Below are 22,610 nucleotides of genomic sequence, written 5' to 3'. Positions count from 1 at the left end.
TGCTTGATGTCGGGCGACGCTTAAAGTTGCTGAAATACTGCAGTCTTCTACGCAGAAATCTTTGTGGTCAGCAAAGCTGCTGAGGTAGCTAACAACGCAGGAAATATCTCGCAGTTAAAGCCTAATTTCACAACGCATTGCGTCTAAGAATGTCATTAGAAACAGGGAGGCAGTAAATACTAGTAATAATAGTATAGTGATCGCCAGAAAGCGGCTGTATATTGGGTTCCAGGCCAGAAGGGCGTTCCGGAAAATAAAATAACTGATAAGATTGCCAAAAGTGTCATCCGCTTGACTACCGAATCAGTTCTGGAAATACACAAGCCGTTGTAAATGATACATAATAAGATTTGCAAAAAGGCTGACAGATGGATCAGGTTGAACAGGGAAAATGGCATGAGAGAGCTTCTGAAACACCTCCTCTGCTTATGTTGCCTAGAAGCTTCACAGTTTAAGGCTTTGGATGAAGTATCAGCATTAAATATAGAGTATTTATTAAATTTCGCAAAAAGCTTTGACGTCCTGCACGACGTAAACTTCATTTCGTATTGGTAAAGACACTTGATCTTTAGACTGCGTTCTTACTTCAGCAGTTCAAAAGAACAACCTCACATTTCCATCACAAAAACCCATTAATTTCTGTTTTTCCTACATATACATTGACCTGACCAATTGTTGTAGATATGGAACTTAATTAGGTATTACAAGTAGCTCGTTATACAAAATTTCCTTCTTGGAACTTAAAATGGAATATTGACGGACATTAAATAATGCTGCCAAAAAGCTTTAATGTATTGTGTTTAGATTCTCGATATGTTCCAACTGGGTCATTAATTTTCTCTTTTTATTTGCATCAAATACTTTATCATCCACCAAAGCAACCTTGCGTGCGCACAAACATATCTGATTTGCCTCAATTCTCGCGAAAAGAGAAACGTCAAATGTCAAAACACAAAACAAAGAATAACCGCCGAAAACATAAGCGAGGTGGAGGAAAAATTTGTCAGGAAAAGAAGAAAAAAGCACGCATTTGATGCGAAATTAATTTACTAAATTAAAAAAAAACGTGCTTCAACAAAAGCAGAAATATTATTAAATACGATGAGTGTAGACGACAGCGCAGATGCCGAACTCAACGCTGCGCTTGAGAAACACTTTGGCCACACCAGCTTCAAATCAGATTTGCAAAGAAGTGCTATAAAATGTGCCGTGGAAAGTAAGTGGTGCCTCATATATGAATAACTGTGTAATATTTTTTAATAAATAATTTTAAATTCAGAAAAGCGCGACATATTTGTGTCTATGCCAACCGGCTCCGGAAAATCGCTGTGCTACCAGCTTCCCGGTGTACTGTGTGAAAATCAAATAACTATTGTTTTTTCACCGCTGCTGGCGCTAATTAAGGATCAAATAGATCACTTGGGTAAGCTTAAGATACGCGCCGATTCGCTGAACTCCAAGATGTCAAATAAAGAACGCGATGCGGTTATCAGCGATCTAAAAGCTATGCGCCCTAGCATCCGTTTTCTATATATAACGCCCGAACAGGCGGCAACACAGTTTTTTCAAGATCTCTTGCAAACATTGGTGAAGCACAATAAGATCGCTTATTTTGCCGTCGATGAGGCGCATTGTGTTTCGCAGTGGGGTCATGATTTTCGACCAGACTATCTTAAACTTTGTAACCTGCGTAGAAAGTATAACAGTATCGTTTGGTTGGCGCTGACGGCGACTGCATCCAGACAAGTACGTGAAGACATTTTCCAGCATTTAGCGCTGAAGCAGCCGGTTGCCAGATTTACGACGCCAAGCTTTCGAAAGAATCTCTTCTATGACGTAGTGTTTAAGAATTCAATTGAGGATGATTTCCAGCATTTAGCTGCATTTGCTTTACACTGTTTTGGGGATGTGAACGAGTTCAAAGCCGTGCCGGCACCAAAACGTGGCTGCGGCATTGTTTACTGTCGCACGCGTGAGAACGTGGAACGCGTAGCATATGGCATTTCCAAGCAAGGTGTGGGCGCTGTGGCCTATCATGCGGGCCTAAAAGGAGCAGAGCGCATACAAGTGCAAGAGCAATGGATGAACGGTGAATACCCTGTGATATGTGCAACGAACAGCTTTGGTATGGGTGTGGATAAGCCGTCGGTGCGTTTCGTTGTGCATTGGGATGTGCCACAGAATGTGGCGGCCTATTATCAAGAGTCCGGCCGCGCTGGACGTGATGGACTACAATCATACTGTCGCTTGTATTACGGCAGAGAAGATGTGAAATCTATACAATTTTTGCTGCAGAACGATGTAAATAGAACGAAGAGTTCCACCTGCTCTGGAAAGCAGGAGTTGGCGCAGGTCAGTTTACAAATTTCTAATTGGAAAACTTATATTGACTAATGTATATTTTTTTGCAGCGTGCTGTGAAAAACTTTGAGGAGATTGTTAGCTTCTGTGAGAGTCTGCGTTGTCGCCACAAACTCTTTTCCGATTACTTTGGTGATCCGCCACCAGACTGCAATGGTCAATGTGACGTGTGCAAGCAGCCTAAAAAAATCGAAAAGGCTTTAGAAATGTTTCACAAATTATGCATGGATGGCCGTTTCAAATCTGGCGTTTCATTGGAGGATAGCGCTGATTTGTATGAAGGTAGTATGCCACGATATTCGTAAACAAAAATATATTTAATTGTAAATAATTTCACAGGTGGTCGTGCGGCTGCAAAAAGACTAAAGGAGGACTATGGCGAGTCAGACAGCGACAGCGCTGTAAGTCACGATCAGTTGGCCAAAAAGGCAAAGCGTGAGTCAGAAGATTTCATACGTAAACAATTTCAACTGCGCAAGCAATTGAATGCGGCACGCGAGGTGGAGAAGGAGGGCAAATCACAGATAACACGTGTCAAGCATGCGCCATCATCCGGTGTCAAAGTTTCCGGACTTACAGCGGCCATACGTGAGAACTACCTCAGCGCCATCATCAGTGCGCTGAAGTTAAATGTTGAACAGTGCAAAGAAGATGATCCGCGGAGGGATCTGCGCCATCGCGATATTGAAGCCATTGCCATAGACGTAGAGTATGAATGCTTTTCAAGGGTGAAGGTGGCCAACATGTATCGACACGCCTTGGCGAAAGAGGTAAGCTAACTGCATTAGGTTATTAAATACAACAACAAACAATTCAAACCCCAGTTAATCAAACTGCCACTAACTAAAACCAAAAATTTTCCAACAGCTTGCAGCCATCCGCCAGCAAACCAGCAAAGAGCTGCTTATGCCGATATTAAGATCCTATGTGGCGCGTCCCGAAACGAGTCAGCAGGGCGTCTGGACGGGCGGAAGTGTTGAGTATTTCGAGCGTAAATTGAAAGAGCTGGAAGACTCGCGTCCAACATCACCCAGTGTGCCGAACAAAAACAATTCCTCGAAAGATCTGCCGAAGGCGCTGCGGCATAAAAAAAGTTACAAACAAGACACTACCAAGCAGACCACCATTGCCAGCTTTTTCGAGAAGAATAAGAAAATTAAAAGTGAAGACGATAACTGTTCGCCGGTAAGCAGTAGTAGTGAGAGCCAAGGTATGGAAGGCAATGAAAATGGTAATATCAAGCAAGAGCACATGGAGTGCATGGATATAGAAAAGACAGGCAACGAGCAAGAGAAAGAAGTTGATTTCGCAGGCACACCCGTAAAAGCAGAAGATGCTTACGACACCGACAAAGACGACACCATAAAAAATGATAGTGTTAATTTGAAAATAGATGATGATCTCGAGGACATAAGCGACAAAGATATCAACTCCAATGAATTTAAAATGAGCGAAGACGAGGAAAAGAATGACAGTGACCAATATGGCAAGGCGCGCTTGGATAAGCATGCTGCGAAACCGGCGGCTGGCAAAATGGATACATTATTTGGCAACGACGATTGGGACGATCCAGCTCAGGAAATGTTAGAGAACTCCATTAAATATACAACTAAGAAAGAGGATGGTAAAATAAAGACACTCTTTGGCGATGAATCGGATATTTCCACTGCAAACAAATCAGATAGCTCTAACAGAACAGATGCCAGGAACGAAGATGACGAGTATTACGAGGTGCTCACACATCACAAACGCAAACACAGAACATCACACTACAGCAAATCCAAGGAAAAATCACCTTTGCACAGCTACAAAAGCTCGGCCAGTTACGATGCATACTATCAATCCACTTCCAGCGCCAGCTCACATCATCATAAATCAATCACCAGTACTACGTTAATCACGCATCAATACAAATCGGATTCATCATCTACTAGCTCATCCTCGCGACGCAAGCACAAACACAAGCATCACTCCAAGCATAAGCACAAGGATGACGATTTGGACGAACTCGAAATGTACGAGAGTGCAACGGCCAGCAAATGTAAATACCAAGACGCCTTCGAGGACTCGGTCAAATATGAAAAGTCGGTGAAGGAAAAGCTCAAAGCGCTGCGCGCCGAATGGCAGGAATTCGAAGGCGAATCGGATAAGAAACACGAGGAGTCGGAAGATTCGCTTGACGAATTGGAACTGCTTGCTTTAAGTAAGAAGAAAATAGAAGATGAGCTAAAGGCTTTAGAAGAGATCGAGCGTAACGCAGCGGCGGGTGATAAAGCGGCTGCGCAGAAAAAGTTACTCAAGCATGACGAGCAAACTGCTGCAAACAGCGATCTAAAACAAAGCGAAAAAGAAACTGCAACAAAAAACACAAACGTTGCCGCATTAAAGGCGGAAGATGCGTCTAGGCAGTCGGACTGGCATGCAGCCAAGCGCAAGAAAGAACTACCCCAAACAACCGAAAGTGATATGAATGGCAGTAAAACCAAGTACGCATTGCCGAAAAACAATAAAAATACTGAAAATTCCAATACCAGTGAAAATGCGGCAAAAGGCGGCGAATATCGTAAGCCAATGCAAAGACCCGCAACGAATACAAAACACGCCACAAATGAAAGACAAGCGCGCCTCAACGCTGCCAAACATAAATCGGATGTGAGCAAATCCGTAGTTGAGCTACTAAATCCATACTATAAAAACAAGATCACTTCAAAAGAGCTCTTCAAAACATTGGCCAAAAGAATAACGAATCGTGTTTGTGACGGCAAATTGGGTGAGTGACCATAAAAATTTTGATTTTCCATTTAAAATTAATGCCTTTACTTGTTTTCGAGGTGTACTAATTATTTGCTTTTTTTTACAGAGCCGTCGCATTGCAAATCATACATACGTGATACCTTCCTCACCGTCAATATGATCGCCACAGACGCAGACATAGACAAATACTTTCCGCTCACTTGAACAAACGGCTGGCACTATGCTAGGCAATAGCACACTTCATTGTACTAGGCTGGCTCGTGTCGCAATCATACATTTCACTATAAAACTATTTCTTGACTTTTCGTGCTAAAAATTTCAACTTTTCGCTAGAATTAGATTTGAACAATGGATTACTTCGAACCAAGCAACATATTTGTGCATTTCTTTATAATGACAAGGCGCATGTAGTTGCCAGAAGTGCCATAAAGAATGCAATTTATTTATAAAAACTTTCCGAATTCATTATCTACATATAAACCTACAAATGTATATTGCTTAATAGTTACACTTACGCTAAGCTTCGTTCTTTCTAAAAAATGCTCAATAAGCAAATACAAAACATTTTAATTTCTGTGACCAGTTAGTAAAGCTGAATTCTACGTTTATTTTCCGCTGGCTGTAAGTGGCTTTTGTTTCCTATATATGTTCGTGCTTACATAGACATTACAACATACATGTATTAGAATGTAAGTCAGTAATTAATTAATATACGCGTATATCGTGCATATCCACATATTGCACTTAAATAACAATATGTAAATATTAAAATGTAGTAACAATAAAAATAATAAATAAATACAGAAATATGGACAAAAGTGCTATATTTTAACAACAAAAGCAACTATTTGTGTGCTACTTTGCTTTTCTTCCTGCTGGGCACAACATAACTTACAATTTTCACAACAGCCGGTGCTACATTTACGGATTATAACCGGTTAAGTGTTGTTATTTCGGCGATTTTGCACTGTTTGGATCGGTATGTAGTACTAATAGTAGGAATAGACATTTCCTGTAGTCGGAATGTCGGGTCCGATTTAACGGTAATAACTTGTAATTAATTCTGCCGATATAACAACTAAGGAGTGCGGTTCAAGGGGAGATTATCGCTGAATGCGTGTAAAACAATACCAATTTTTATAATTTTATACTTTGTAATTTAAATTCTTCACTTTTTCAGAGCATTTTTTGGGAAAACGCGATTTCTTGGAAAAAAATTGGTAAATTTTTTTATTAACAATTAAAAATGTTAAAAAATTTGAACAGATGTGTCTTTTTAACTAAAAATTAGACGTTATAAGAACAACAGAGTCGGTTTTAAAGAGGAAGTAGTGTTAATTTGAACACTTTGAAGGAAAGAAACGCGATTTTTTTGCAAACAAGGAATTAAATTGGTATTGTGAAAAGAAAAATATTAAGAATTTATAGTTTCCATTATAACTCGCTGCTAACTTAATCTACTTATAAATATGTTTACCTGTCCAATAATATTCAACACACAATATTTCATATTTCCTATTGGACAAACACAATCGACACTGACAAACATATGTACCTATAAAAAAGTAATTATTATTAAAAACTACATACATATGTACATATATTTTTTATACTTGTTACCTTATTGTGCAAGGGAACGCCAGCTCACCATGGCACTGCCCTGCTGCTATGCTGCATCCTTTCATCCATTTATTTTCACATTAACACTTAGATGCATGGAATTTAAACTAACTATATTTACATATATGCACATTCATACACTCATATATAATAGATATATATTTATATAAAGATATACACATATTTTTTTCACACTAAAATAACAATCACAACACTTTTATTAAAAACAATTGCACACGCGTTTGAGTTTAATTTCTCATATTTCCAATACCCGTACAATGCACATTAACCGATCGGAGATATATATAATTGCTAATAAGAACATATAATTCATTTAAATTATTCACTATTTTACGAGAAACTTCTGCTAGCGCGAAAAAGGAAGCGTTTATAATGGCGGCGGAAGCTTGACAGCCTACAGGGTGTAACCGCGTGCAGGAAAATGAAAACTTATTATTTTAAATTTATAAAATATATTTAATAAAAAAGTTAGCAATAAAATATTTACAAAAACGCTTAAAATATTATTTTTTCGAGTGCTAACGCTTTGACACGTTTAATAAGTCAATTTCTTTGTTTACATTTCGCCACAAGTTTCGTTAGCAAAGCGACATCTGAGCGTGAAGTTTAAAAAGGACCATATGTTTTAAACGTTTGCATATAATTTTACCAAAATGTAAACAAATTTATAAAACATAAATGAAATTAAAGTGATTTCTACATTAGTGTTGCTTGGGCATTTCACATTTGCATTAATATAATATTTATTTATATAATAATATATATTTTTATATCATTTATAAAATATATTAATAAAGATTTTTTCAAGCAAATGCAACCATGTGTCTGTAAAATTTCCGGCGCCATTATTGTCGCTTCCCAACTCGCGTCTTCAAAAGTGCTTAGTGATGCTGCCGCAAATAAAAAACACTAATTTGTTAACAAATCTTGCTGGAAAGTGTAAAAAAGTTGCATAATATTAAAGCAGAGCGCGGTTTGCATGCCAAACGAGTAAAAAACAAGCGCTGGCGTTGCTGAAAGTGTAAATTATTAAGAGTGTAAATTGCATAGAGGACATTGAAGGTTATAACTGCTACAACAATAACAACAATTTGAAGTGAAAAACTAGCAGATTGATTCTAATAGTGTAATGTTTAAGTGTATGTGTGTGTGGTTCACGTTGCGCAAAGAAAGCTGGGAATTTCAAAATTCGCTTTCAACAGAAATATGTATAAAAAATATTCAAATACATAAGCATACATACATATAATTTACTAAGAAATGGTTCCAATCGGAATGTAGCTGCCATGCAAACTGAAGGAGGAAAATCATTTGTTTGTATGGAAAACTTTGCTTTGGGACGAGATACATACGTAAATATATGCTTACATACATACATACAAACATGATTAACATTGCATTAACATTTTATTTAACAGCATGTTATCTAAATGTGTGCCTTTGAATTGATTGTTTAATATTTTCCGCTGGCAGTTAATTGTACATATATCAGGTAAATTATCCACCTTTATATATTTAAAACATATCAAATGTTAAAGAAATAAAATTCAGTTTACAGATAACTCTAAATTCAACAAAATGGATTTATGCAGTTTTTTACTAAAACATGCAAACTCCCAGTTTGAAGCCAGGTGAAGCAGCTCCAACATCGAACATGTTCGCGCATACTGTCGTCTTGTTGTTTTTTTTTTGTAACTGCTTGTATCTGCCAGATACGCACAATGCCTTCGATAACAAAGCGGAAAAAACAACAAATAAAACACAATTTCCACATGCCTGTGAAATGAATATGTGTCGTAGCACACAAGTGTATGTGTGTGTGCGTGCGAGTTACATTTGTATCTTGTCGTTTGCAACTAAATAACTCCGGTTTACGCTGTTTGTTTTGTTGCTTCTCTGCTGTCGCGCTGCCTTCTCCGTCAACGCTGCGCTGTGCCTGCAGTTGTGTGTGTATATATGTGTATCTCATATGGTTTTCGTTTTCGGGAAAAATGTTTCATTGAGGTCCAGCCGGTTGCGCGCTCTTCGTTCGACGCTCATTCGTTGTTCTCTGGTCGCGCGGTGCGGTTGTGCGATATCTTTTCGTAGTTAGCGGTGCGCCAACAACCAGTCTACCTGCCGAACGCAATTTTCGTCGCTTCAAATTCAATTCGGTGTGATTTTTTGTTTTCATCAATATACGAAATAGCAATTATACAGTGTGTATGTTACGAAAATATTAATTTAAACGGATTTTTAAGTTAATTATGGCATTGCAATTTTATTAAAAAAGCTGCGTACGGACGTGTGTGATTTTTTCTTGCGTTGAAAGTTAGTGTTTGCGGCAGTTTAACAAAAATAAGCAATAGCAGAAACATTAAAAATTATTTGAAGTTGTGAAACACTGTAATATTGAAAAGTTATTTTGTAACTCTTTGTTATTTAATATTCTGATGCCATAGTTTCAACTATTTTATGCCTCATGCCCACGAAACACAGTCAAAACTCGCTAAGTGTGCCTTTAATATAACAGCAACTTGTCTAAGTAACCGTGCAATCCTGCCAGCCAACAACCGTTCTACTCCTCAAAACCTCCCTCCTCTTGCTCAGCGTATGCGCCCGAGAAAGCATCGCTTTCTGCCCGCCGTTTAGTCCATGAATCACATGTGTCGCACACACACACAAATCTGTTGGCAACGTCGTTAACCTTGTCGCTGCCATAGTGAACCGGCAAACAGCAAAAAAAAGTAGCAATTTGCGAAAAATAAGTATTTTTTGTTTACGTTGTAGCACCCACCCGTCGAAAAACCCCGCGGCGCGCGCCGTGTTGACAACGCCAACGATAGCCGGCAATTTTAGAAATTTTTTCGTGTTTTCGGTATTTACATACGTATGTATGTATGTGCTCGCGCGTATTACATATTTGCTAATAATGATGCAACACTCATATTGACAACAAAAACTACAACAAAGCGGCGTGTCAATACATAGCAATAACAATTAGCGTGTACAAGTCGAGGGTGTTGTCGCTAGGCGTGTGCGTGTGTTAAAATCATTTGCAAACAAAGACAAGCAGACACCGAAAAAGTGGAGATAAAAACGTGAAACAAAAATAGAAATACAAAAAGTAACAAATAGAAAAATACAGTAGCAAAAAAAATTACGAGCAAGTTTGCTGATAAAAAGTGTTGAAGCCAGAGCCAAGCGTTACAGCAACGAAACAAGCTTTTCTCCATAAACACAAACATACATACACTCGATTTGAAAAAAGTACGTGTAACAACATGCAACGTCTCAGCAGAACTTCAAGTGCCACCGCCACACTTGGCTCGCGCAGCAAAACGATGATCTCCAAAGGCAGCCAACGCGCTGTGTCTGCAGTCGCCAAACGGCGCTTGCCAGCCGCTTCCAAAAAATATTTAAATTTAAATTTTTGCACATTTACCCTGTTGTCATATCTAATTTTATTGTTCTTCTGTGCGAGAGTTCATGCACAAGGTTTTATGAATCACACCCATACGTTATCCGACATGGAGGAGATACCGCATATTTCCGCCGTGGCCACGGAACTGGCTAGTTCGTCGGTAATAGACCAATTTATGCCCAACTGCACCAAAGTTGCACCCGTCTTCAAAGCGCGCGGCATCGATCAAGCGGAGCTACCACTGAAGCCCAATAATGGTGAGTTCATACTGTAAATTACGTGTATATTAAGTTTTAAGTATATTAAGTATTAAATAGTAGTTAACTTACACCCCCTCAGTGTTTTAAAGATACGAAAGAGCATTAGTGAACTGCGAAAAACACGCAGTAATATAATTTTGAGCAAATATTACAGCTTTTGTGAACATCATTGTGGGAGCTTCACTATGGGATTCCATTGTTTTTTCAAGGCTAGGTTTCTGCCATAAAGTTAGCGATAGATCGTGAGTAGATTTACTGCGCTGAAGTGCAGCCTCTTGCAGAGTAGTGATTATCGATACTAACAACAAGGCAAGTAAAGGCTTGATAGCTTTGACCTCACTAACCGTGCGTTCAGTGCTGGTTAAGGAATGCCTAAGCTCGTTATCAATATCGTTGATTCACTTTGTGATAAGATTAGTATGGGTTCCAGACCATGGCGTAATTGCTGTAAGTGCAAAGCTGACGAGCTGACAAGGAAAGGGACCCTATCCCTGCAACACACTACTTCGCTATCAGTAGTTAGAAGGGGTACGGATTGGTGCTCTAGTCTCCTCGTGTGTTCTACTGCTGGATAGCTGGACTTCGCCAGAGCTCTTAGTTTTCATTGGTTCATGCACTGTCGCAAGATGCTTTTGACCCTGTACCGGTCGTAAGAGATCTAGTGAGCTCTTTTCCCTCAGTAATGCCAGCCTCTACATAGTTGTGGAGATTCTGACAGGTCATTACGCCATCGGCGTCCACGCTGTAAGATTAATAATCCTACTGGACGCCAGCTGCAGCAGCAGTATGAAAGCAAACGAGTTAGAAACAACAAGAAGGAAGTCTTGATTTTCCCACGTTTTAGAGATCAAAGTTTAAAAACTTGGATGGAGATATCTCACCGAGCTGGTGGGAAAATCACTCCTAAACAAACTTGTGTTAGGTACAAAGCCCTTGATCTTATAAGGAATGTAGGAGCTCCATTTTTATGGCTTTGCAAAGGACTGTGAGTTCAAGTGCGATCTCTACATCAACCAACACCCCTAACCTGACCTAACCATGGCCCTAATGTCTAGAATTTCATAGCAAAGAGTCCAACCAACAATCAATGTCACTGAGCCGCGCTATCTTAAAAGCGGCCTCCAACTTGTCGCACACAATTTCGTAAAAAATAGTATAATTTTGACGTGTTGATTCCCAAACGATGAGGTATTTTTGCGGTGAACATTAAAGTAAACTCGCCAGGGTTTAAGTTGCTTTGTATCAAAACTTTTCGTCAACTGCACATAAGAAATACACCAGTTGTTTTTCGGTGATAACGCGCCAAATAAAAGTTATCAGAGATATGTATAGTATGTAATCAAATTTGACGTGCCATTTCTTCATAAATACATCACTCGGCGCTTAGACGCTTGGGCAACGCGCCAAAAACGCTAAAACAAGCGCGAAATTCTTCAAAACAATTAAAGCGCGCGCGAGTCGCCAATTATTTAATTTTTTCCATTAACTTTGGCAAACAGCAAATGCTTATAATCCACGCTAAACTAAAGCGAAAGCAGATTTATTGCCGCTGGCGGCTGAGCGCTTTGATCTTAGCGCCGCTGACAAGCGTTTACTCGCCTTGCTTTTGTTGCTGTTGCTGTATAATTTTTCTTCAATTATAACGGCACTTAAAATCAAGTCAATTTATCTATAACATACCATATCACCTGACCGCACCACTTAACACGTCGTACAAAGTATAAAGTCGAGATAGCGGTTGGAGGCATGCATATTAAGAGTGGTGTGAGTGCTTGTGTGTTCGGTTTTTATACCCTGCATAGGCTTTATTAAGGCTGTCACGAAGTTTGTACTACCTAGAAAGAAACGCTGAAGTCCTTTTAATTTATAAATATATTAATAATAACGAACTGAGTCTTTTAGGTTATGTCCGTTTGAATGTATGCGAATTAGCCCCTCAGTTTTCGAGATATTGCTCTGGTATTTGGGACATATTATTTTCTCACTAAGCTGCTGCTAATTTCTTGGAACTGCCGATATCGCACCACTATATCATATAGCTGTCATACAAACTGAGCAATCGAAATCAGGTGCTTGTATGGAAACATTTTTTTTGTAAAGTTATTTTGATGAAATTTGGCACAGATTATTGTCCAAAGTAACGATACAATCTAGGAAGAAATCGTTCAGATCGAATCACTATAGCATATAGCTGCCATACAAACAGGTGAACTAAAATTCAGTCTTTGTGTGAGCAACTTTTTTATTTGCCAAGATATCTTCACTAAATTTCGTATGGATTATTATTCGAGTCAATGACATATGTAATCTTCGAAGAAATGGTTCAGATCGGATCACTATAGCATATATGTAGTTGCCATATGAATTGAATGATCAAAAGTATCTTCTTGTATGGAAAACTTTTTTATTTGAGAAGATATCTTGGCAAAATTTCGCACAGACTATTGACTGAATCAGTTACATAATTTCCGAAGAAATCTTTCTGATCGGATAACTATATCATATAGCTGCCATAGAAACAAACTTATTTATTCTATAAAAATTGTAAATTTAATAAATATTTAGTGAGCTAAAAGCTTATAGCTTAAGAAAAAATACTGAACTGCATGAAATAACGGAAAATATGCTATTTACATATGTACATATATTGCCATACATTCATACACTATATATGTAAGTCTGTATATACATACATATAGCACAATGTAAGCTCGAGTACGCCAAATTTACATAATTTTTGTTGTCATAATTTTTCTGTCGCAACAAAAACAAATATATATTAACAGTATTTATTTTTATTTTTTTATTTTTTATTTTTTATTTTTTAATTTTTGATTTTATTTTTTTTAATTATTTTTGTTGTTGTTTATTTTTTTCATTTACAATATTACTTTTTTACATAATTAAAAAAAATCTAATAAAACTGAGCAGTTAACAGTGATGTGCCAATGAAGGCAAAAATAAATCAACTGTTTTACGAGGTACTAAATGAGATAAACGTAAGCACATGCATACCTGCCTATGCAACTAGTGCGAGCTAACTACATACATACACATATGATAGGTGGATGTGAGCACTTTTGTTGTTGTAGGTGCGCAAATGGCTGACTTGAGTAATAAGCACGAATAGTGACTGTTGTGCATATTAACAGTGTATTGTTTACAACTGGGACAAGTGAATAAAAAGTGCATATGTGTGTGTGTTGACAGTTGCTCTTGATAAAAATAAATTTTTATGGCAAAAATAAAATAAAATATTTTTTATAGAAAAAAAATGGAAAAAATTAGAAAAAATATACTTTTTATAGAAAAAAAATTGGGAAAAAATATAAAAAAGATTAAAAAAAAATTAAAAAAAAAATGTAAAAAAATATTGCCTAACAATAACGATCATTGCGGACAAATTAAGTATAAGGCAAAAGTAAGGTACAAAATGCGGCTAAAAATAGTTGCACACACATACACCCGCGCAAAATAAATATATAACGTGCAATAAAATGCAGTCATAAATTTACTACTAATATTAAGCACACTAACGGTTTTTCGCAGTAAAATAATCAGTAACGCATACAAGTGCATTCGTTGATAAATTTTTTTAAAACATTATTGTAGTAAACAGTATCGCTTAGTGAGTTGGTATATAAAATATTATATTGCGCGAAGGCCTGAAGACTTCATTAGTAGCAACAGCGGTCATATTTGTATTGCAAAAGTAAATAATAATGGCAAAAACAACAAAACATTTATTGTTTGTTTACCAACGGTGGACGGCAAACGTGTTTAGATTTGCAAAAACAATAAAAGCGGCTTAGTCGAATATATATAACTACGTGATTCGATTTAGAAAATTTCCTTAAGATATTGTAGCTTTGATTTAGAAAATTTCCTTAAAATATTATAGCTTTGATTTAGAAAATGACATATGCCAGATTTTGTGAAGATATCTTTTAAAATAAAGAAGTTTTTCAAATAAGAACTTAATTTTTGATGGTCGGCTTATATGGCAGCTATGCTATAGTGATCCAATAATAAAAATTTGTTCAGGTATTATAGCTTTGCCTGAAAAAATTAGCTGTACTGAATTTCGTGAAAATATCTCATCAACTAAAAAAGTTTTCCGTACAAGACCTTAATTTTGATCGTTCAGTTTATATGGTAGCTAAATGATATAGCTATCCGATATAGGAAATTTCATCAAATATTAGAGTCTTGTCTTAAAAAAAAATGCATGCCAAATTTCGGAAGGATATCTTCTTAAATAAAGAAGTTTTTCATACGAGAACTTAATTTTGTTTGGCCAGTTTGTATGACAGCTATATGCTATATTGGTTCGATCTGAAAATTTTCTTTATATATTATATAGCTGTTTTAGAAAATTGTCTGTGGCAAATTTCATGACGATATCTCGTCAAATAAAGTAGTTCTGCATACAAGAACCTAATTTTGATTGTTCAGTTTATATGGCAGCTATATGATATAGTGAGCCGATATTGCTGTTTCCGACAAATGAGCAGCTGTTTATGGAGAAAAGAACGTGTGCAAAATTTCAGAGCGATAGCTCAACTTATCACGTTTTGCTGGGTATACGACGCTTACTTCTGGGTGTTACTTCGTGGTATACATGCATATATAGTATTATAGTAATATTTGTATTTATACCAGATATATACCTGGTTCATATTCATTCGCTCCCCATTTTTTTCTATTACTTTTTATATTCAATTTTAATTAGAACTTCTTCACACTAATAAGTTAAAATCCCTTTAAACCGCCATTATATTTGCAATGCAATTAATATTGACTGCCTGGCTTTGGTGCGCTGTCATTAAGGGATTTCGCAAATTGTGAAAAAATTTTGTCGGCAAAGCTTTGTGCTGATGGCGAAGAAAGTAGTTTCAGCAAGAGAGTTGGTAAGCCAATAAAGAGTTATTAATTAACTATATGAATTGATGGCAGAAACGAAGTAATTTTAATGCAAGAAATAACTAGTTAGCTATTGTTATAAAGTAGTTAGAAAATTGGTTATAAATTTGTTCACAATTTGGTAACAAACTAGTTAGCAACTGGTTACAAACTAGTTAAAAACTGGTTACAAACTAGTTAACAACTTGCTTACAACCCAGTTATCAACTGGTTACAAAAAAGTTAAAATTGCATAGTTTTGTGGTTCATTAAACTAGAAATATATTTAAAAAAAATAACCAAAATCAGGGGTTTGCCAATAAAGTTTCTGTTAATACAAATAAAAATAAACATCTTTATCTATATATAGTAAATAATTAATTTTACCTGCCAGCTAGCTTTCTGCATACTATTTAACATAAGTTATTTCTCTAGTTATCGCTACTTCGCCTTCTCGTCAAGTTTCGCTCATAATTTGAAATTTTAATTCCTTATTAACATTACAGAAAAACAAATACATCAACTAATTACTAGTAATTATAATTTTTCAATGGGCATTATGTTTTCATTCAGTTGCTTAATGACATGTCGTGCTACATAATTATATGGACACACAAGCCCCTAAATCTACACATCCAAACAGAGATTAGCGTTTAATGTGCAAATGTATGTATTTTGCATGAATGAACACATACATATATACATATGTATATGCTTCATATTTTGGCTTACTGACTTTGTTTACAACATTATCACACACATACATACACTCGTTATCTGTTTGGTTTCCTTTCAGCATAATTAGCATTTGTAAAATATAAATGTAAACATAACCATAAAAATATTAATAACCAATTCGTATTCAAAATGCTGTTGGGCATGCAGAGGCGCGAAGTGTTGAGTTGTGCGTTGGTTGGTGGGTTTTATATTTGCATATGTACATATATATGTATGTGTGTATATGTTGTGTTTGTTGATGGTTTGCTGATTATATGACGCGCTTGAGTGGTCTATTAGGTCGCAAGAATTTTGCAAGGCGGCAAAAATTGCTGTGACATAAGAAAGTATACATAAAAATGGCTCTAAATGAAAAATGGTTAGCACAAAAAACCACACATAAAAATTATGTGACATAAAAATGGTATGACATAAAAAATGGCGCGACATAATAAAATATGGCAGACATACAAAATAGCTTCCAAACATAAAAAAATGGTCTGGCATGAAAAATGGTATGACATAAAAATGCCATGACATAAAAAATTTCGTAGCATAAAAAATTGCCGTCATAGAAGTATATTTAATCCACACAATAAAATATGGCTGGCATGAACCACACATAAAAATGATATGACATAAAAAATGGCTTGAGATAAGAAATTAAGTGACATAAAACATGACTAGCTTAAAAAATGACCGATATAAAAAAACACACATGATGTGACCTAAAAAATGGTATGACATAAACAATTGCTCTACATAAAAAGGGCTAACAAGGAAACGTTCAAATAAAATGTCATGTGACATCAAGATTGTTCTTTTCATATGGTTTGGCATAAAATACCACATAAAAAGGTATATATGTATGTATGTGTAATAAATTGCTCGATACAAAATATGGCAGACATAGAAAAGAGCTAGCATTAAAAAATGTGTGACACAAAACGTTGTTGGACATAAAAAGGGTTAGTTAGCATGAACACAAACAAAACGTCATGTGACATTAAGATTGCTCGCCAAAAAATATGGTTTGACATAAAAAACAACATAAAATATAGCACAAAATACCATACATAAAAATAATGTGACATAAAAAACCACACATAAAAAATGTGGTGACATAAAAAATAGTATGACATAAAAAATAGTATGACATAAAAAATGATGTGACATAAACCATACTGGCACAAAAAACTACACTTAAAAATGGTGTGTCATTTACAATTTCTAGCATAAAACCACATATAAAAAATGGCATGACAAAAAAATTGCTCGCCATTAAATATGCCAAGCATAAAAAATTTGCCAACATAAACAAAAATGCAAATAATGGTAGAATAGATCATTATGTCATGCCATTTAGTGATCTAAAAAAAACCTTCCCTAAAAATATAACCACAACATACCGCGTTTGCCATTAGCAGCTGCTTCCTAAGTGAATTTATTAAATAAACACGCTGCCGCTAAAACTTGTCTACAACAGACAGGTTCATGCAAATTAGCGCAGAATCTGCAGTTAATTCCAGGCACTAAATGGACGTCTGACAAATGATTAGAGCGATTAATGATTAGATTAGGCTTGCACTTGTTTACACATACCTTAGGCTAACACAAACTATATACGCTTGAACGCGCTTTTATGAGCGTGAATACCCACTCTGATTTGTATTGATTCATTCAATTCACCTGCAGGCGCTGCGCATTACTGACAAGCAGCTGGGAATTTTAGACTTCCTCGCTTACAAATTAGCGCTTGTGGTTTAAATTTTATACAAATACAGTTCATATATACATAAATATATACAGGTATATTACATACATGCAGCATATGTATATACTTACGTACACACTTATATACCGCTATATATATGTATGTATATACAGCTAACCTTATGTACATATATCAGTTACAGTGGCGAGTGTGTGAATTTTTTTGGTGTAAAATTAATTATGCACACAAAAGCAACCTTGCTACATATACATACATATTCTTCCACATACACTGATTTGGAATGGAAATTTGGTAAATACGCGCTAACAAAGCAGCTTTTAATTAATTAACACCTGCGGGCAGCTTAATACGTTGAGATTCCATGTGATTTACGCTCGCTCTGAAGCGCTTAGTAGTTGTTGTTTTTGTAGAGAAATTGTAATAAATGAAATGAAAATATTTATAAATATGGTTTATACGCCTGTGAATATATGTATGTACATATGTAGCGAGACGAGAAAGTGCTTAGTGACGAGCTTTTGTAGCCCAAAGCTTAAGAAAATACTTTTTCGGTTTGATAAATTGCCCATTGATCTATACGCATATTAGTCGCGCAGTTTTTGAGATATTGTTTTGAAATTTTCTACACGTCTTTTTCGTACTGAAAAGTTGAACATTTGTCGGAACAGCGTATATTGCGATACTTTAGCATATAGCTGCCATACAAATTGACCGATCGAGTGAACTTAAGTTCTTGTATGGAAAACTCTTTTATTTGTTAAGCTATTTTCATAAAATTTGGTACAAATCATTATCCCAAACATTGCTATAATCTTCGAAGAAATGGTTCAGATCGGATCACTATAGCTTATAGCTGCCATACAAACTGACTGGTCATACTTAAGTCCTTGTATAGAAAACTTTTTCATTTGACTAGCTATCTTTACGAAATTTGGCAGACTTTGTTACTAAAATCATCGCTACTATTACGAAAGAAATGGTTCAGATCGAGCCACTATATCATATAGCTGCCATATAAACTGAACGATCGCACTCAAGTTCTCGTATGGAAAAGTATTTTATTTGTATATATCTTCATAAAATTTGGCTTCAATTATTATCCAAAGCATTACTACAATCTCCGAAGAAATTGTTCAGATCGGACCACTATAACTTATAGCTGCCATAGAGACAGAACGATCACACTCAAGTTCTTGTAAGGAAAACTCTTTTATTTGTATATATATTTTCATAAAGTTTGGCTTCAGTTATTATCAAAAGCATTACAACAATCTCCGAAGAAATTGTTCAGATCGGACCACTATAGCTTATAGCTGCCGTAGAAACTGAACGATCACAATCAAGTTCTTGTAAGGAAAACTCTTTTATTTGTGAAGCTATCTTCACGAAATTTGATATATTATATAACACAAAGTATTGCTAAATTCTCCGAAAAAATTGTTCAGATCGGACAACTATAACTTATAGCTGCCATACAAACTGAACGATCTAAATTAGAAAAAAATCATTTTATACCCTTTCATGTTATAAAAAATGTACCTGTGTAGGGTATTTTCTTATTCTTCGGTTAATTATAAAAATATATACCAAATTCCTCACATTTTTATTCACACATTCCCTTCTACAAGCGCACGTTCCTTTAATAAACCAATTTCCTTCGCATAAGTAAATTAATTTAAGCCCTTAAGCCCGCTAATCGCAACGCTTACTGCCAACGTACACAAGCTCAACCGCGTATCGCGTGTAGTCGCTGCCATGAATTTCGCTTATACTTTTATTACTCAATTTCAGACGCATAAAACGCTGAAAATGTTGTATAAAAATTAAAATTTAATAACCGCTAATCTGCATATGAGCTGACACAAACGGCATGCGCACACATACACCCTCGGATGTGTGTGTAAAATGTGGGAAGTGCGCGGCTGGCAAAGGAATGCAAAAAGCGCACTAAATAGACACTCACCGCCACGCAGTAGGCAACGCGGGGCCGCAAGCAGCCGGCTGTTGGAAACAAAGTCGAATTTAAACGTTAACAGCGGGCAATTGCTGACGCTGCACTACTTGCTGCTGCTTCGTTTTTGCTAACTTTTTTCACTTTACTTTGCTTGAGTCTTTAATGAATCACGCACCAACAGCTATGGATACACTCATTTAAACGCCAACTTCATTACAGCTGCGAAACGCCGTGTAGAGGAGGAATTGCAAGCGAATATATATGTATATAAAATGTGTGTGTGTTTGTGCGAAAAAATCCAGGCGCATTCCTTGCAAATCAACTGTAGTCAGTCGATAACGTTGAAAATCCCTTCTCATAGTACATTGTGGCCGAAAGCGGAGCAAGCGCAGCGGCGGTGAGGGGAGCGTATGTTGGCTGCGCACTGCAGCAACAACTTGTTCAACACAAAGGCAACTGAATTTTGTCGCCCAGCAACAAACAAATGCAGGCAGGCATGCATGCAACAACAGCAACGCCACGGCAACGCATCCATTAACAAGTTTTTGCATGGCTGGCAAGCAGCTTAAAGAAACTATAAAAAATTAAATTAAAAAAAACATAAAAAAAGGAGTGTGGTGCAAGAAAACGCCAAATCGACGACAGCAAATGAAGTTCAACGCGAACTCATTTCGGCTCATTGTGACATTCCGCTTGCGGTTGTTGTTGTTGCAGGTGATGTTGTTGGTGTTACTGTTGTTGTCGTTGCTGTTTTGCAGTTTTGTTGTAGTAGTTGCTATTTTTTGTTGTTGTTGTTGTTGTTGTTGTAATTGTTGTTGTCGCTGTTGTTGTATTTTTTGTTGTTGCAGTTGTCGTAGTTCTGGTTATTGATGTTGTTGTTGTTGCCATCGTAGTTGCTGTTGTTGTTATTATTGTTCTTGTTGCTGCTGTTCTTTTACCCGTTCTTTGTGCGCCACTCGCAGTGCCTTTGTGTTGCTGCCCTTAAATCGTTGCTCACTTTTGCGCGAGACGCTCTTTGTCTGACGTCTTGCCATCATATATACATACATGCAACGGGCGTAGTTATGCGGGCAATGGAGAGCGCAATGCGCTCACTGGGTTAACACCAAAAAGTACACCACAAACGGCGCAGCACTTTGCTTAAAGGGACGCAATCCAAGAAATTCCTTGGACAGGCTGTGTGGTAAAAAAATGTAGTCACACCACTTCCAGTAACAAGCAGGTTGCTTGCTGCCTTTGCTGGGCGCGATAAGAGCCCAGCACTTTACTAATGAGCGAATCAGTTGCAATTCAAGCGTGTCATGGTGGCAAAGGGTGCTGCTTTTACAGTGAATTGGCTGTGACTGCTGTGTTTTTCTAATGAAAAATGTATAAAGAAAGGTGAAATATGAACAAAATGATCGAAAAAGGTGTGGAAGACAACCAAGAAATGAAGAAATGGCAGGGTTGCTTTACATTTAGTTTCATTATGTGCGTAGCCTTAGCATAGAATGCGGAAACAAGTAAATTTTTCGAGCCCAAGAAGCTAAGAATGGTCGACAGTGCAGTGTGACTTCGTAGTTTCTGTCCTGGACCCTCAAATTTGACGGGCTTAGACTGAGAGCATGGAAAATTCGAGCCAAGGAAGCTAGTAGTGGTGAATAGTGCAACATGGCTTCACAATCTGTTGCCTAGATGCACAGATTTGACGGGTTTAGACTGAGAACGTTTGAAATTCGAGCCCAGAAAGCTAACAGTGGTTGATAGCGTAGCATGGCTTCGCATTCTCTGTCCTGGACATGAAAATTTGATGGGTTTTAGACTGAGGGCGTACAAAATTCGAGCTCCAGAAGCTTAGATTCTGTCCTGGAGGCATAGATTTGTCGGGTTTTAGACTTAAGATGTATGAAATTCGAGCCGCGGAAGCTAACAGCAGTCGATTGTACAGTATGGCTTCAGAGTTTTAAGCTTGGAAGTACAAATTTGAACCCTGCAAAACTGAGAGCGTGCAAAGTTCGAGTCCCGAAAGCTGTCCTAGGTCACCCAACGAGGCGCTCAAAGCTATTTCTGTCAAACTTTGCGCAGGCAACGGTTGCAGCCCCTTGAAAAAAGTTGCTGTGGCTCCTTAAAAGCCAGGTCTTCCGTAAAAGTTCTTTGTTCTGTCGTATCTTCCATAACTCACCTTCTCTATGCATTTCTTATTTATGATAACTTTAATTAAGAGCAACGATTTTTTGACCTTTAATTTCAAATTGATTACCGAGTTATACTCCGTCAGCTGCAAAGATTGTTCAGCCAAAACAGCTTACTCGGACCCCCTCAACAAATATTTAACACAAATGAACTCCTTAAGCTACTTTATTAGCCAGCTACATAGACATGATTATCACAACATAAGTGAGACGAAACACCTACCTCGCTCAAAACCGCTCAATCGCGATCGGCTTCGTGCCAAGTCAGCGCAAGAGCGCGAGATCCGCACAAAACGATGCTCAGTATAACTCCGCTAGTTAGTTTATTATGCTGCTATTCGCCATGATACCTGTTCTTAAGTCGCCTTATCAACGTCATCTTTAACCGCAGTATTTAAGGCTATACAAGCTGTGGCAAGCATTTAAGGCTATACAAGCATGTTGCAACATGTTTTCCTGCTCACTTTGGGTATCTCCCAGTCGCCACATGCACGACGATCACATGTTGCCGCATGTGTTACCTGTTCGGGGCGACTCTGCACTCATCATGTGCACATTATTGCATTGCTAATCGCATTTAGCCAACACACTGACTTGCAACATTAGTAATATCAGGCTTTCAGGCTTTTAGCTCTTCGTGCTCTCTCTGGCTACAGATTGCCTTTCGCGTTTACATGCCACATTTTGCAGGCCTTAGTATACTGCCTTAATG

The 22,610-nt window shown here is 37.1% G+C and overlaps 2 protein-coding genes across 3 annotated transcripts in view; both read left to right on the top strand.

Annotated features, from left to right (window-relative positions):
• Positions 1 to 1,101: 1,101 nt before the first annotated feature.
• Positions 1,102 to 5,773, top strand: LOC120777351. The gene is made up of 6 exons (XM_040108607.1): positions 1,102 to 1,216; positions 1,280 to 2,352; positions 2,412 to 2,643; positions 2,701 to 3,131; positions 3,229 to 5,131; positions 5,222 to 5,773. Exons 1-6 carry the CDS (start codon positions 1,102 to 1,104, stop codon positions 5,317 to 5,319), a joined length of 3,852 nt encoding a protein of 1,283 aa, XP_039964541.1. The 3' UTR covers positions 5,320 to 5,773.
• Positions 5,774 to 8,059: 2,286 nt separating this feature from the next.
• LOC120777542 (glypican-6) overlaps positions 8,060 to 22,610 on the top strand; it is a 136,555-nt gene continuing 122,004 nt past the window's right edge. The window contains exons 1-3 of one of the 2 annotated variants that reach the window (XM_040108929.1): positions 8,060 to 8,108; positions 8,175 to 8,248; positions 8,308 to 10,416. In XM_040108929.1, coding sequence (XP_039964863.1) covers positions 10,020 to 10,416 — 397 coding nt within the window. In that variant the 5' untranslated portion in view covers positions 8,060 to 8,108; positions 8,175 to 8,248; positions 8,308 to 10,019. The other variant, XM_040108930.1, reaches the window with a different exon arrangement.

The sequence above is a fragment of the Bactrocera tryoni genome, chromosome 5 (assembly GCF_016617805.1).
Source record: "Bactrocera tryoni isolate S06 chromosome 5, CSIRO_BtryS06_freeze2, whole genome shotgun sequence".
Classification (NCBI taxonomy): Eukaryota; Metazoa; Arthropoda; class Insecta; order Diptera; family Tephritidae; genus Bactrocera; species Bactrocera tryoni.
This window is presented reverse-complemented; position numbering and strand designations above follow the sequence as displayed.

Bases quoted from the DNA above. Each gene is read 5' to 3' on its own strand.
- LOC120777351 (XM_040108607.1), top strand. From the start codon at position 1,102: ATGAGTGTAGACGACAGCGCAGATGCCGAACTCAACGCTGCGCTTGAG. The intron at 2,644-2,700 runs GTAGTATGCCAC...ATAATTTCACAG, and splicing joins TAGCGCTGATTTGTATGAAG to GTGGTCGTGCGGCTGCAAAA. The intron at 3,132-3,228 runs GTAAGCTAACTG...ATTTTCCAACAG, and splicing joins GACACGCCTTGGCGAAAGAG to CTTGCAGCCATCCGCCAGCA.